Here is a 14,488-nt window from a genome sequence, read left to right as displayed (position 1 = left end):
AGATAATACCTAACATATGTTTGTATGTTTCCTGTTGTCTCATGAAACGTACCTAATAGGTAGAGAATTGAAATTTTCAGATAGTGTATATTTATATTGCTGCTAAAACAACAAAATTTGTAAAAAATTCAAAATGGCTGCCATGCAAATTAAAATAAAATCAAAGTGTGATGTTACGAAACCCTTCGTGTGCGAGTAGTCAGACTCGCACTTGACCGGATTTTATTTTTGTATTGAAGGATTAGCGCAGAATAAAACAAGTTGCCTTTGGCATTGTGGAGATAATTTATTTGTTCCGGGGCGCTTGTTACCTTTGTGTCAGCTCTTTACATGCCTCTTCACTGTATGGGATCGTAAATGGCCTCTTCACTGCCAAGTAGGTAACTTTAGTGCTGAAAATGTACTTAGTAAGTACGTACGTGTGAGTATATAGAGGTATGGATCGTTAAATTATCCTATACCTTATTATAACCTCACGGACATTTTTTTAATTAAGTATGCTTTATTCATACAAATGTAGGAGGGTAATTACTAGATTATTTGATATTGTACGCTCAAAACTAAGTATTATTTAGATTTGTCACGTTATTATGTAGGTGTATATTGATATATAAAATATTGAAAAAAATATTGATTTTAAAGTTAAGAGCTTCGAAATATTATTCGTATTTTAACAGTAAATTTATGACAACTTTGGGCGTAAATAAATAAGCTTAGGATTGTGAAAATTCTTAAACAATTTTACATTAAACATAGTTTATTTATTAATTAGTTGAAATTTCTTTAATTTGCAAACATACATTTAGGTTTTTTTTCTCAAAAACACTTTTCCTAAACCCGTTTAGCGCGCTTGATTTCGGTGAAAATCGTCGTACCTCTCACCTTTCTCATACAATGTCAGGTGAAAAGCAAACAGGTTACCCACGTGCGTCATCAATTTCGGTCGAGCGTACTACGCTACCTTAACGTTAAGAGAGTTTTCCCAGCGAGCTTTCCACTTACCTACACTTTATACTTTGACGATAGTGGGGAGTAATTGTATACACCTTTGTCATCCACCACCACCTGTCATCTCCCAAAGCCACCATGATCCTAACTTCGTAGTCGCAGATCTTTCCTGCCTGTGTTGGGGGGCAATACACAGAGAAACTTTCAGCTTTTATAAAATAACGAAGGTCTGGCACGCGCTGGCTGTTAGTCCATTTGGTTGGTTGGTAATTAATGAGAGCCAAACACAGAATATGATAACCTATCATTTGATACGCTTAGATTAAATTAGCGCTCTATTCTAATTATTATTGTAGCTATGCGGAAAACTCATAATATATTGCCACATTGTTTGCTGGTATTTTGGCTAACTGGATAATATTACGTTATTTACATTTACACGTTTATTAAATGCTGTTGTAGCCCAACGACAATAGAATCCTTGACATGATAGCCTAGGCCGGGTTTACACAGCAGCAGATAACTGCTGCTGTGTAAACCCGGGTTGAGGCCATTTTGTTGAACATTGGACGCTCTAGTGTAATGATATCTCTCTGCCTACCATGCAGCATGTTAGGCCGCATTGTTTGCTTGCGATGCGGCTGACTGAGTAAAATTGGGCAATTCACGTTCGAAATGCCGCTTATACCTATAGTACCCACAGGTCGAGATGGCAATCGGGTATGTAACGCCCCGCATACCCGCACAGCCCCCGCGCTAACCCGGTACGGACGACCGCAGGTGATGTGCGGGTGTGCGTGGCGTCCCCCCGCCTCATACCCCGATTGCCAACTCGACCTGTCGCGGCCTATACTTATCTTCTTTCGTTGAACAAAAGGGCAGGTACGTAGAAAGCCAATAAATAGTTTTCAGAATATTCTACTGACCGTTATTACTTACGCCACATTCTTCGGCCTGGGTACTATTAAGTATTCCGTGCTAGCATGCTCTTGGCATTTCTAATTTAAGTCTAAATAGCTCAACGGTCGTTCAGTAGCTCAACTAACGAACTGAAATCCAGAGGGCGGGCGGTTCAAACCTCACCCATTGCACTATTGCTGTACCTACTCCTAGCACAAGCCTTTACGCTTAGTTGGAGAGGAAAGGGGAATATTAGTCGAGGCACGTATTGGTAATATGGTTATTCTTTAAAAAAATCTGACTAGGGTCTGCTTATTATTCTAATGTGTAATGTATTATGTCACAGGCTGATGACTGATGTGTATAATTTTTGACCCCAACGCAAAAAGAAGGTAGTCTGTTCTGTGTATCTCGTGGCGCCAGATTTGAATGCGGTTTTTCATTTGTTGTAATTTCAATCGAGATGGTATTTTGCTATGTCTGGAATGGACAGCTCTCCGAAAGCATCCAGTTACTGACTCGAATTAAGTTTGCATAATCATGTGCAATCCACTGATAATATGGGCTGTCGCAACCTGTATCGGTACCTGTCTTAATTTAATGGTTGTAATTAGTCCATATTGACGCAAAAATAATGTTTCCTTTTTGGTTTCACAGTGTAGTGAGTTCTTCTAGTGAGCGAAGACCATTATGTGTTTGTTCATAATAGATATACCTAGTACCTACCTACCTACGCACAAACTGCAATCCTAATAAAACACGGCTCACAGTGCCTAAATAAAACAACAGGAAACTGAATTCTGTGCTCGTGTTCCACTTCCTAGTCTAGAAATGGGCATTATTGCTACTTTTAAATTATTTTCATTTAGTTAAATTATTTTTCGTTAGTGATTTCACAGGCGATTTTCACGGAAAGTGATTTTTCAATTTTCGCACTTAATTAACTAGGAAATATGATTACGACCAATAGCGCTGCTATAACACAGGTGGTTTTTCACTAAAAGTGAATTTGTGATTTACTTTTTTGTGAAACGTAGAAAACTTTGATACATTCATTTAACTAGACGTTTTACAATTCTAACAGGCAGCGATGCAAGTATCCTCGTTCACGTACTCTTTTGCTTCATATTTAAATAATAAAACTGAAATAAATGTAAGATTTCAAACTTTTTTGAGACCTTGCTTCATAATTTTTCACAGGTTACTTCAACTAAGGTACCACGAGTCACATAATATGAAAATCTTTTCACGTGATTTTTCACATGCTGTCTGCGAAATGAACCATCTCTATCCAAGTCCCTGCTATAGATTAAAAGCAGAACAAAAGTTGCCTCTAGCCGTTTGCGTTGTAGAGAGTAAGTATTTATTTGTTCCGGGGCTTGTTACCTTTGTCCCCCTTGTATTAACGTCAAAACCATTGAATAAGTACCCATATTATAAATGTGAAAGTGTGTTTCTTTGTTGGTTTATTGGTTTGTCCTTCAATCACGTCACAGCAGAGCAACGAATCAACGTGATTTTTTGCATGGGTATACTTAGTTAAAGACCTGGAGAGTGACATAGGCTACTTTTTATCTCGGGAAATCAAAGTGATCCTACGGGATTATTAAAAATCTAATTCCACACGTACGAAGTCACGGGCATCAGCTAGTTATATATAATTGATTTTTTTCTACCAATTTCGATTAAACTTAGTACTTTTGTTGTTTTTTTATAATCCTAGCAGTCAGGAGAACGTTTGAAATAAACTGTTGTTAACAGATGATAGTAGGTATACCTAGTTATTTAAGGGTAATTTACGTTTAGATTACCATATTCTGGCTAATTCCGTTGTACACAATCTCTAAACTAAACTAAAAATGCATGTCTAAATCTATTGCCTATATATCCCTTTTATAATGTTGCTTGCGGAAAAGGATAGCACTAGATTTAGACCTATTAAATTAGTTTAGTTAAGAGATTGTGTAAAAGAGAATCGGCCCTTTCATGAGCCCTATTATGTACTAACCTTTGTGTCCACTTTAGGTTTAGTAGTGTGTCGATGCACGCGCCACACTTTTGTGAACATGGCTCCATAGGCCATGGAGAACCCAGTCGCTAATAGCCAAGCCCGAGCAGCGCAGAGTCCTGCAAAGTGTTCTGGAAGAACCCATCTTCCGTCCACGCCGAGAGCAATGGCGGCACCGAAGCAGATGCAACAACCACAGAGCATGACCGTGTTGCAAGCTGGATGTGACCATTGGATGACTCTGTTGGAAAATTAAATGTACTTAATGTGTCAAAAACTTGTGGTTTTATGCCTTATTAAATAACTCTATATTACTTACTCACAAACCATTCACAAATAAAAATATGTTAGTTTCGCATTTAGTTGATATGTAAGTACCTAAGGCGGCGTAAAGATCAAAATACGTAATGAGATGTCATCAGTAATGGTTTTGAGTTTGATTGATACAAGCAAACACGGTAGTTTTGCGTTTCTACAGCATAGTACGACACGTGTGGGTGTATGATATTATGTATAGATACACCTAAGGCCCCTAAGGGTCCCTCCACGAAGACCCGCTCGGAGAGTAAAAAAATTATGGTATTTAAAATAGAGTTTTAAGACATTGAAGACTCATCTCTCTTAAGAGCACCCGTCACAACATAAATCTAAGTCGTTTTGACTTTAGCCAAAAGAGCAAAGTTTGTGGCAAACTAATGCTTAAACATCTAAGCATTAGTTTGCCACAATTTTTTATCAACTGGTCACTGTCGAGTATGTGCGTAAAAACGCGCGGATGGTTTTTTCCGCAAAGACATGACTTTCGCCTGCAACTTTCCAATCGACACATTTGAGCGCGCGTTTTTTGGGCTCACGATTTTCCGTTAGATTTGTCCCTTGCTATGTAGTATGTGTAAGAGTAGCTTAAGCCTATGGCTATATCGACTTACCTTCTATGCCTATGTAGGATATTGAAGACAATTAAAGCTATGGCGGCCAAAATCCCAGCGATGCAGAGCGCTGTCATGCAGGCGAACAGAGACAGCGATACGGTACGCAGCTCGTTTACGACCACCGTGCGATCCGGCGGTACCTTGCCACCTGTAACACATTTGATATTTACGACTGGCTCTATTTTATTTAAAACATTCGCACTATAAAATAAGAAACCCTGCAACCCTAAAGTTTGAATACTGATTTAGGTTTGAGGTTTGAATTTCTTATGTAAGTACACAATACATTGCAAAACGTTAGCTGCTCATCAAAAAACTCCCTGCCCATATTATAAATACGAAAGTGTATTTGTTTATTGGTTTGTCCTTCAAACCAGCCAATCAATAAACCAACAAACAAACACACTTTCGCATTTATAATATGAGTAGTGATTTTAGGTATTTAGCCTGTAATAAAATCGTATAAGTCGTTCTCATTGTAAGACACAAATAACCTTGTGTAATCTTAGAAAAAAATCTCTACGTTAGCCAACACGTACAATGTACATGCTGCAACGTGTGATATAAACTTTGTGGAGTTTTACCGAACGGGCGCGAAGGTCTTTGTTATCCTGTGGGAGATTAAGGTTGGTACGCGACGTGCTAGGAATAAACTTCTTGAGGTAGGTATTATATTTTTTTGGCTTATGTTTTGTAAAGTACAAAAAATAATAATTAGTAAGTACAAGCTCAAGAATACATTCGGCAAGTTTTGATTTTTTTACCACATAAATTGACAACGACATGTAGGTATAAATGTGATTTACTGACTATTAAAACTTGCCAAGTTTTATGTTGAGTACATAGAACATTAAAAAGATTTTAAAGCAGTCAAAGTTCCTGATACATTCTTATAGGAATGATATAAAAGAACTTTTATAGAACTTGGCACCCATCTAGATATCAATGCTTTTATCGGCGAAGCTTACAATCTCTCAATTCCTTGAGCTCTTTTTTCACATTTATGTTTTTGATGGGATAAAATTATTACTAGATGATGCCCAAGACGCACAACTTCATTCGTGTGGATTAAGGTCTTTTATAAATTTTAATTTCAATACCTACTGAAAATTCCATTTTGTAAATGCGCCTAAATAAATTCTCATTACCCTAAGTTTGAAAGTTGGCGGTGTTCCACCCCCGTGCCTCGTCTAGCATATTAAGCCTGCGCCTGATCTCTCTCCGGTTGTGTCGGATTTCTGTCCCATCGGGCTATGAGAATGAGTGAATGGTGAGTGCGCCTGTGTTTTCACACACACGTCTTGTGCACTATAATAATACAATATCTTCCGCGCAGATGGCTAATATCTATGGAGATTGGCCGCTATGGCCGAAGTTCGGTCGGAAGGATATTATATTGTTTTGTGAGCAATAAAGTTTTCTATATATTTATATTGAAACGTTTTGGGCTTTAAGGGCGGTTACGCACTCATCGGAACCAAGTCCGTGAAAATACGTTCCGAAGTAGTCATAGAACTATTTGTATGGTAGTGACATCAATTATGACGCAGATATTTTTCATATCCGTATTTTCATGGATTCGGATCGGATGAGTGCGTGATCACTCTAACGGTGCTTGTGCGTCTTACGAGTCTTGTGATCTCTTTAAGGAAACGATAACAATTCAGTTGTAAATAAGCGCTATAGGATCCCTAATAAAATGTTATGATCGAAAACTGGACATATAAGTGAGAGGCAAAGAAGTAGCGTTAGTTTAAAATACGCCTTAACTGCCCTAATGGGGGAATATTAGGACCCGTAAGTTACATTGTAACTGTCACACGGCTCATAAAAAATCCCCTATGTCCGATAATCGTAAAACTTAAGCCATAAAAACAGACTTACTTTAGTTAAACTAATGCGCCAGAAAGAAAATGGGTCATTTCGCTATTTTTATAAACATTGTAATAACTATTTGTAAAACAGGTAAAAGAGCTTTTACAATTTTTGTTTTTGTTTACTATGCCAGTTGCATATCAAGTGGTTAAAGTTACACAACTCAAAAAATTCTAATCCTGGATGAAAGTCAGGGTTCGTTGACTTTTCGACTAACATTTTATAACTAACTGACTATCTAAGGGTGATACGACTTCATAATTACTCGTAAGTATGTAATCCACTTGGTTTGATTTTTGGTAAGTAGTCAAATGTAACTGTAAGTAACTGAAACGCTGGTGAGCCAGAGTTTTCGTAGCAGCATCGTTTCCCTATAGTTAGGTATTGCACATCTACTAGTAGGTACCTATAGTACGCGACATGTCGAGATGGCAATAGTGGTATGAGGCGGGGGGACGCCCCGCATGTCACCCGCGCTCGCCCGCACCGATCTAGCACAGGGGCTGTGTGGGTGTGCGGGGCGTTCCTTCCCCGATTGCCATCTCGACCTGTTGCGGACTATACGTCGCACGAATTCAGCTTTTTTTTTCATTTAGATAATATTTTAGAGAAGACCAAGACGTGTTGCTTCCACGTTGAATACCTAGTGTATTGGCCTAAAATTTAATCTCGAAGCCAGGCCATTAGGTAAGTCCCATTTTTATTGAAACACTTTTTACATAAAAGTTTTAGCAGCAGTAGGTAATTTTGTTAGTCATTTATCTTGGAAAATGTTAATCGAACGGAAAATTTCCTTACAGCTACGTATTTCTCTAAGTATCTTTTAAATTTCTTAGAGAAACAAAGTGGGAAGGGACACAATTACTCTTTCGACTATTTCAACACTGTCTTATTCCCGTAGTTTAAACGGAAAATAAAATCTTATGCCTTGCTCAGGATTTCTTTTTGACAAATTAAGTAACCAATTTACTTTTATTAGATTGATTTAAATATAGTTGTTTTTGTAGAGGACTTCAGCCCGTAGTCATCTTTTTAGATAATTTGTATGATAACCGTGATTAGGTATTAAAAATCCAGTGCTCTTATAGACAGAGAGTCAGCGCGTGCCAGATCTTCGTTATTTTATAAAAGCTGAGAGTTTCTCTGCGTATTGGCCCCAACACTGCTGGAAGCAACGTTTGTTTGAATGTTTGTTTAGATCATGGTGGCTTTGGGAGATCACAGGTAATAAAAGTGTAAAAAATCTTACGTCAAAGTATAAAGTCTATTTTTTAAATTTTGTTAGCCTCATGCATTGCCAGACACAAGTTTAAAAGTTTAAGGGTGTCTGTCAGACAAATTAATTATGGCCGTTAAACAAAAATAACAACGTATACTTAGTTCGTATAAAAATGTGTACTTATCGATTTAATTTTGTGTAAATTCACGTAGATTTGGTTTTTCAATTAGTTTAATTAAACTTCCATCCGAATTTCGAAGCCGCGGTGTTCACTTTAATGTTTTGGGTAAATATTTTGGTTTTGGTATAATGAAAATGATATTTCCGCTTTGTTATAGTTGTATGAATAATAAAAGCATTTTGGTATTATTAGTTGTACTACAATATTCACACAATTTGATTATTCGCTGTTCGATTTTATCAGAATATAATTTTGCGTTGATGATTGAATTTAAATTGAAAATGAAGTTAGTGCAAAAGCCGCCAAAGTAGAAGATGATAGATTCAATACTGAAAAACCGGCCAAGTGCGAGTCAGAATCGCGCACCGCGCGTGCGCGTGCCTATCAGAAAGTCTATCTACAATTTTAAACAAAAGCTCAGCTATTAGCATAAAATATAATGAATAGGTAGGTACTATCCCTTTTAATAAGACAGCAAAAAATGTAGGTAGAAAAGTATTTGTACGGGCGAGTGAAATATAATTTACCTTGCAAATTGTTATTCAACGAAAAGCTAAACTTTATCAAGTCCTCGGGCCCATTCGGCTAATATCCACGCGATTTCTTAGCGTAATGGAGCACAATTATTTATTCTGCAGAGAACTTCGACACCGTATATTTCGTACAGTTTAGGTGAAAACACAATCTTGGAAGGCCAACTTGTAACTGAATTAAAAACGCCCAACGACTTATCATTGTTTCAACTTATTTACGGTTTGTTTCGCAATTTCTTTGATTAAACCGTAGGAATCAAAACTTGGTTAAGTTATGAATTTGCTTTTTACAATTTGGGGTTTCAATGATAAATGTGTGTTTTAAATATGACCTAACTAAGGATAAAAATACCAGAAAAAGCTCTTGGTTTTATAGACTTTTTATTAGCTGGTGGACCCTTTGCAAATAAAATATTGAGAAAATGTCATATTTGAATCATGATAAAACAAAACCAGTGTAGATAAGTAGTGATTAATAAAAAAAAGTTAGTGTCTATAAAACCAAGATCTTTTAAAATCAATTTTACTAAATAAATTCAAATAAAACTTAATAGCTATAATGGCCTAGGAGCCAGCGCGTTCCAGACCTTCCTTATCTTATAAAAGCTGAAAGTTTCTCTGCGTTTTTTTCCCCAACACTGGGGGAACGTTTGTTTGGACTATGGTGGCTTTGAGAGAACTTTAGGCACCCACATTTTTACTATGTTTCATTTTGTTAGTGTACGTAGGTATTGTCCTGATGCTACGAGTAAGTATGTGCTGGGACTCGGGAACAATAACAGCATTGCAGCATTTTTATTGCACACAATGTTTGTAGGTTATCCAAACACGTACAATGTACAATGACAAATATTTTGTTTATTTTTAAATTTATTGTGTAAAACGAAGTTGCCTAATATACACTTCCACATTTCAACTATCCATACGTTCAACATTGAGGTAAAATTGTTGAATATCATAGAGTTGACGAAATCTAAACCTTATACTAAAAGAATAAAACACATTTTCACTTACCAACCCATCGCTCCCTGTCTAGCCATGTAAGGTTGTCAGCCTGTGTATCGTAGTATCCCAACTTCACATAATGGTTGTCCGTCAGCTGCTCTATCTGTGTCAGCGCTATGCGATCTCCTTGAGAGGAGAACGCTACCAAACCCTGTTATAATAACCAGTGTATTGAACCATGTAGATAACAGATAGTAAAGAATAAGACGACGAAAGCAACATTCGATAACGTACGCTAGCAGTTTGGAACAATTTAAATTAAGACATGGACCACTACTGGCTCACATTAATACGATTTAAAAAAAACATATTTTTGAAAATGTTCATTACATAAGTACTTATATCTATGGGGAACCCTGGTAACGGCCTGCTATTTTTTTGAAGCACGCTCATAGGTGCCAAAAGGTGCGTAAACCCCATGTCCATAGATCAGGGAACATTTTTTTTCCCCCTCATCTGTGCCTACGTCACTATATTATTATTATTATTCTTCACTTTTCAAAATGAAATTGCACCTATAAGCTTTGCCTACTCGGAATGTAGATCTTTGGATGGAGTATAAGTTTTGGTAAACCGTATAGGTACCTACCTACTATTGCACTGTAGTAATAATAAAGTACTTTTAGCGTAGTTTTTAGGATTTTTCAAACATTTAGATCCTTTTTCACTGTGGTAACGGTATTAAGGGGGGACCGGAGGGTTAATTTAGTTTCTCAATTATTTAATGTGCACTCTTTCCCAAAATAATAAAATTAAAACGAAAACAATATTCCGCCCCAAACTGTAGTTCTAATGGAAATATAATCTGCAAGTCATTAGGTTAACGAGGGTAACTTAACTCGCCCCTTGCTCGGTAAAAAAATCTAAGACTGTGCAGACTTACTATGCGTATAATTGCCACATTAATTTGGGGTGTAAGGCTGAGCCCACATTAGTACTAATTTCCTGTTAAATTGGCTCAAATAATTACATGTAGGCAAATAGTCAAAAGCCATTAAGAGAATTCGGAAAACTCGAAAATTGTAACAATAAATACTAGTACCTAATTAGCAAACGTTTCTCAGGGAGGATTGAATTAGAAGGAAATCCAACCATATTCTCTTATAAATTAAACCCATATTTAGGTTTTTGTTATTTTATTATGAATCCTGATTAAAGGCAAGGAAACTAATCTTAGATAACTCTATCTACGTCGGTGTGTTGTATTTCGAATTTTGATTAGCATGATTCTAATGGCATCCTGGAATGGTCTGCAAAGCAGTCTGTAACGCATCGATCCGGTTGCTCAATTCGAAGCCAATTGTTCTCGAACCCGAAGCTTGTGTTGTGATTAATTTTAGTGATAGAGGAATCTCCGGTATTTCAAAGTTCCTTTCAGCGCTCACTGGCAGCTGGTACGATTTATAATACAAGGCCAACTGGCAACTATGTATAGCACGACGCGCTAGCGCGATTCCACTGACGGCTCGAACGTGCGCTTTGCAGTTCCAGGGGCGCTCCGATACAAACGTAGGTTCAAACTTAATCAAATTTAAGACACGTTCTAGAAATAATCTCATATCTATGTCTGTGGTTTGGAAGAAAAATATGTAGTTTTAAAGTTACAGACTCAAAGAATTACACACAAATGTCTGCCTTGTAAAGCCTTTTAAACTACACATTTTTACAGAAATCTGGTAAACCCTAGATATATATCAGTTTCTAGGTTTTCACAAAATTTCATTGAGTTTTATTGATTAATATTCAAAATGCTCTAATCGAGTAAACTCTTAAATCTTTTAGGTAACGTTTCTGTTGTGCCACGCTTTGTGTATGTTTCAGGCTTAAATTCTAGATAGGTATCCACGAGCTTTTAACACTAGACCATGTTTACTCTGGTACAAGCCTTAGCTATAAAAGAAGTAGATAGGTACTTACCGACACTCCTAGAAACGACGTAGAGTTTATTGCTTCGTAAATGTCGTCCGCAATTTTCTTATTAGTGTACGTGAAATTCTTTAAGCTCAAGCCGTTCTTCTCCAATTTCTCCATTGTTTTGTTAAAGGCTGAAAAAATGAATCAATTTACTTTTCAGTGTCTCTACACTGCGGGGCACTTAGAGCGGGGCCATAAATGAAAATTTAACTATTTAAATATATAAACTAATTAAATATCACGAAGAAAATGTGCTACTTAAAATAAAAACTGAGTTTACGTACCTACTTATATCAAGTACGTAAACTCAGTTTTTATTTATTTTTAATCAGGGTTCCATGTGTCCATTCATTCATACGGCGAGAATATCGCCGCGATTCTTTCGTTCGTGGAGATGGCGTCTAAGGACTGTTGTTTGGAAGTTACCTAAAGCAACGGACCACACAGCGTCGTAGGCTAGAGGCGCTTCTTGATACCCCTCCGGAAATCTCTCCCCATCGATGTTATAACCGGCTTCGCGCAGTGCTTCGTTCAGCCGTGATCTGTTACAAAATTACACAATTATGCAATTTATATAAGAGTTAGATTTGTTGCATTTTTAGGGTTCCGTACCTCAAAAGGAAAACCCTTATATGATCACTTTGTTGTCTGTCTGTCTGTCTGAGAAAGATAACTATACTTAATGGGGTATCATTATGAAAGGGCTTTACTTTCACATTCTAAAACATATTTTTATGCATAACAGTTTTTGATTTATCGTGCAAAATGTCGAAAAAATACGGCTGTAAGTAATACGGAACCCTCGGTGCGCTAGTCTGACTCGCAATTCACCATTTTTTTTTCAATATCTGCCGCTTCCAATTAAGTATTATTTTGCAAAAGCTCACAGGAAATATGGAAAAGTTGTCAGAAGCATTTCATTCGTCATGACATGGTGCAGCAAACACGTTTCCCTCTTCTATTTAACCCCTAAGGGGGCGAAACAAGGGTTTGAAATTTGTATAGTCCACGCGGACGAAGTCGCGAGCATAAGCTAGTTTTTTATATTGGTGACATATTGTAATATGGTATTGGAAATCACCTACCGAAAGTCTTCCGAAGTCATCCCGGATATCGTTGTTTGATTGGCATTTTGATTCCACATCAGCGCTTCGGTGGTAAGATGACCTTCTGCAGCCTCCCGCATTTGTTCTGCCGTACAGTCCAAGCCTTCTCGTTCTAGATTTGTTTCGAACCAGTTGTCTTCATACCAACCTAAGACAATATAAGTATTTATCACACTTCACATCACGCTAATATTATAAAGGCATGCTAATAATATATATTTGTGTGTGTGCGTGTGCGTATGTGTGTTAGTTGATGTGTGTGTGTATGTGCGTGTGTGTGTATGGTAGTGGATGTGTGTGTGTGTGTGTGTGTGTGTGTGTGTGTGGTGTGTGGTGTGTGTGTGTGTGTGTGTGTTTGTGTGTGTGTGTGTGGGTGTGTGTGTGTGTGTGCGCGTGCATTTGTTACTCTTTTATGCAAAAACCACTGGACGGTTTTGGTTCTTTGGAATGGAGATAGATTATACCCTGGATTGACATATAGTCTAATTTGTATCCCAGAAAATCAAAGATTTACTACGGGATTTTGAAGAACCTCAATCCACGCGGATGAAGTTGCAGGCATCGGCTAGTAATTGATATCCTTCACAATAGTTTGGTAAGTTATTAGCATCATCTTCAAAGATTCAAAGGCGATGAAACACAGGCCAAAGTTTATGTAATTGTTACAAAAACCACAAGGGTAACAAAAGGCACGGCAATTTTGTCACCCACTTTAAAAAAATTCACTGCTTTGTAAAATCAGAAAGTTTGTTTGAAAGCAGCAATCTCAAATGTACTGAAAGCTGAAAAATTTATTCAAGTTTTAAATTTAATAACAGACCAAATATTTTTCAGAGGACGTTTTCATTTACATTCACTTATTAATTCCAAAAGGCCACCCGTGTGAAGTATGAAAATAAAAATAGGTATATGACAGGCGGTTAAAGGTATGTTACGGTTACCGTTAAACTTTGATCACCAATAAAGAGCAAAATGGGTTGCATCAGTCAGCATAAGAGTGCTCTCCATGGTTCATGCAAGTCGAGCGTGAGCATGCTATTTCAATCATCGTTTACGGGCGGGACATACTCTAGAGTGAGATGGACGATGTTTAAACAACGCAATTCAATGTTTGATATTAGGTTATTATTTTTAAAACTGCAACCACAGAACAAGGGGCGCTTTCGACATAAATTACTTCAACCCATTTTGATTTTATTGACGTTCAAATTTTAAAACGGAAACCTACCGTAATTTCATCTGCCTATGACGCAAATGGATCTAGGTAATAATTGCAAAGAGAGAAGTTATCATCAGGTGTCTACTTTTAAAGCCCCATTTATTTCATAATGTAACAACCTGACCTAAATAGCGAACGTTTCTACCCAAAACACAATAGACAGACCACTCGCTGTGAAAAACTTTCCTCTTCAGTGAGAAATCTATTTAATGCAAAAGGAAAGAATTCTGCAGTTTGTAAAAACACTCAGAGTGTTTGCACGTTTTCATTCAGTACTTGACCTCGTATTACAACACTGTTTTAACCAAAAACTCGTAGCCTGTAAATTTACAAAACAAGATAAAAAATAAAGTGCTAATTCTGATTAAAATAGCTGCATCAATTTGAATTTTATAATCAATCTATTTGTAATCTGTTACTTAACGACGTTGTTAATTGTCAAATAAGACCATTTCCGATGACCTGGATCAGATCGATTCCGATAGCCTAGTGGTTACGACGTCCACCTCTTATTCGGGAGGTCGGGGGTTCGATCCCAGGCAACTTTTCGGAGTTATGTGCGTTTTAAGAAATTAAATATCACTTGCTTTAACGGTGAAGGAAAACATCGTGAGAAAAACTGCATGCCTAAGAGTTCTCCATAATGTG

At 37.2% G+C, this 14,488-nt stretch overlaps 1 protein-coding gene across 5 annotated transcripts in view; it reads right to left on the bottom strand.

Annotated features, from left to right (window-relative positions):
* The window catches only part of GABA-B-R1 (gamma-aminobutyric acid type B receptor subunit 1), a 141,821-nt gene that overhangs the window by 15,582 nt on the left and 111,751 nt on the right, over positions 1-14,488 (bottom strand). For all 5 annotated transcript variants that reach the window (XR_011236621.1, XR_011236623.1, XR_011236622.1 and 2 more), the window contains exons 6-11: positions 12,601-12,769; positions 11,942-12,057; positions 11,519-11,646; positions 9,611-9,752; positions 4,786-4,936; positions 3,857-4,097 (exon numbers count right to left, since the gene is read on the bottom strand). Coding sequence is in view for 2 of the 5 variants with exons in the window: in XM_069497974.1 (XP_069354075.1) it covers positions 3,857-4,097; positions 4,786-4,936; positions 9,611-9,752; positions 11,519-11,646; positions 11,942-12,057; positions 12,601-12,769 (947 nt within the window). In the remaining 3 variants the exon portion in view is untranslated. The remainder of the gene's footprint in view (positions 1-3,856; positions 4,098-4,785; positions 4,937-9,610; positions 9,753-11,518; positions 11,647-11,941; positions 12,058-12,600; positions 12,770-14,488) is intronic.

This window comes from Maniola hyperantus, chromosome 4, assembly GCF_902806685.2.
Source record: "Maniola hyperantus chromosome 4, iAphHyp1.2, whole genome shotgun sequence".
Lineage (NCBI taxonomy): Eukaryota > Metazoa > Arthropoda > Insecta > Lepidoptera > Nymphalidae > Maniola > Maniola hyperantus.
The sequence above is the reverse complement of the archived record's forward strand: the minus strand, read 5'-3'. Positions and strand labels throughout refer to the sequence as shown.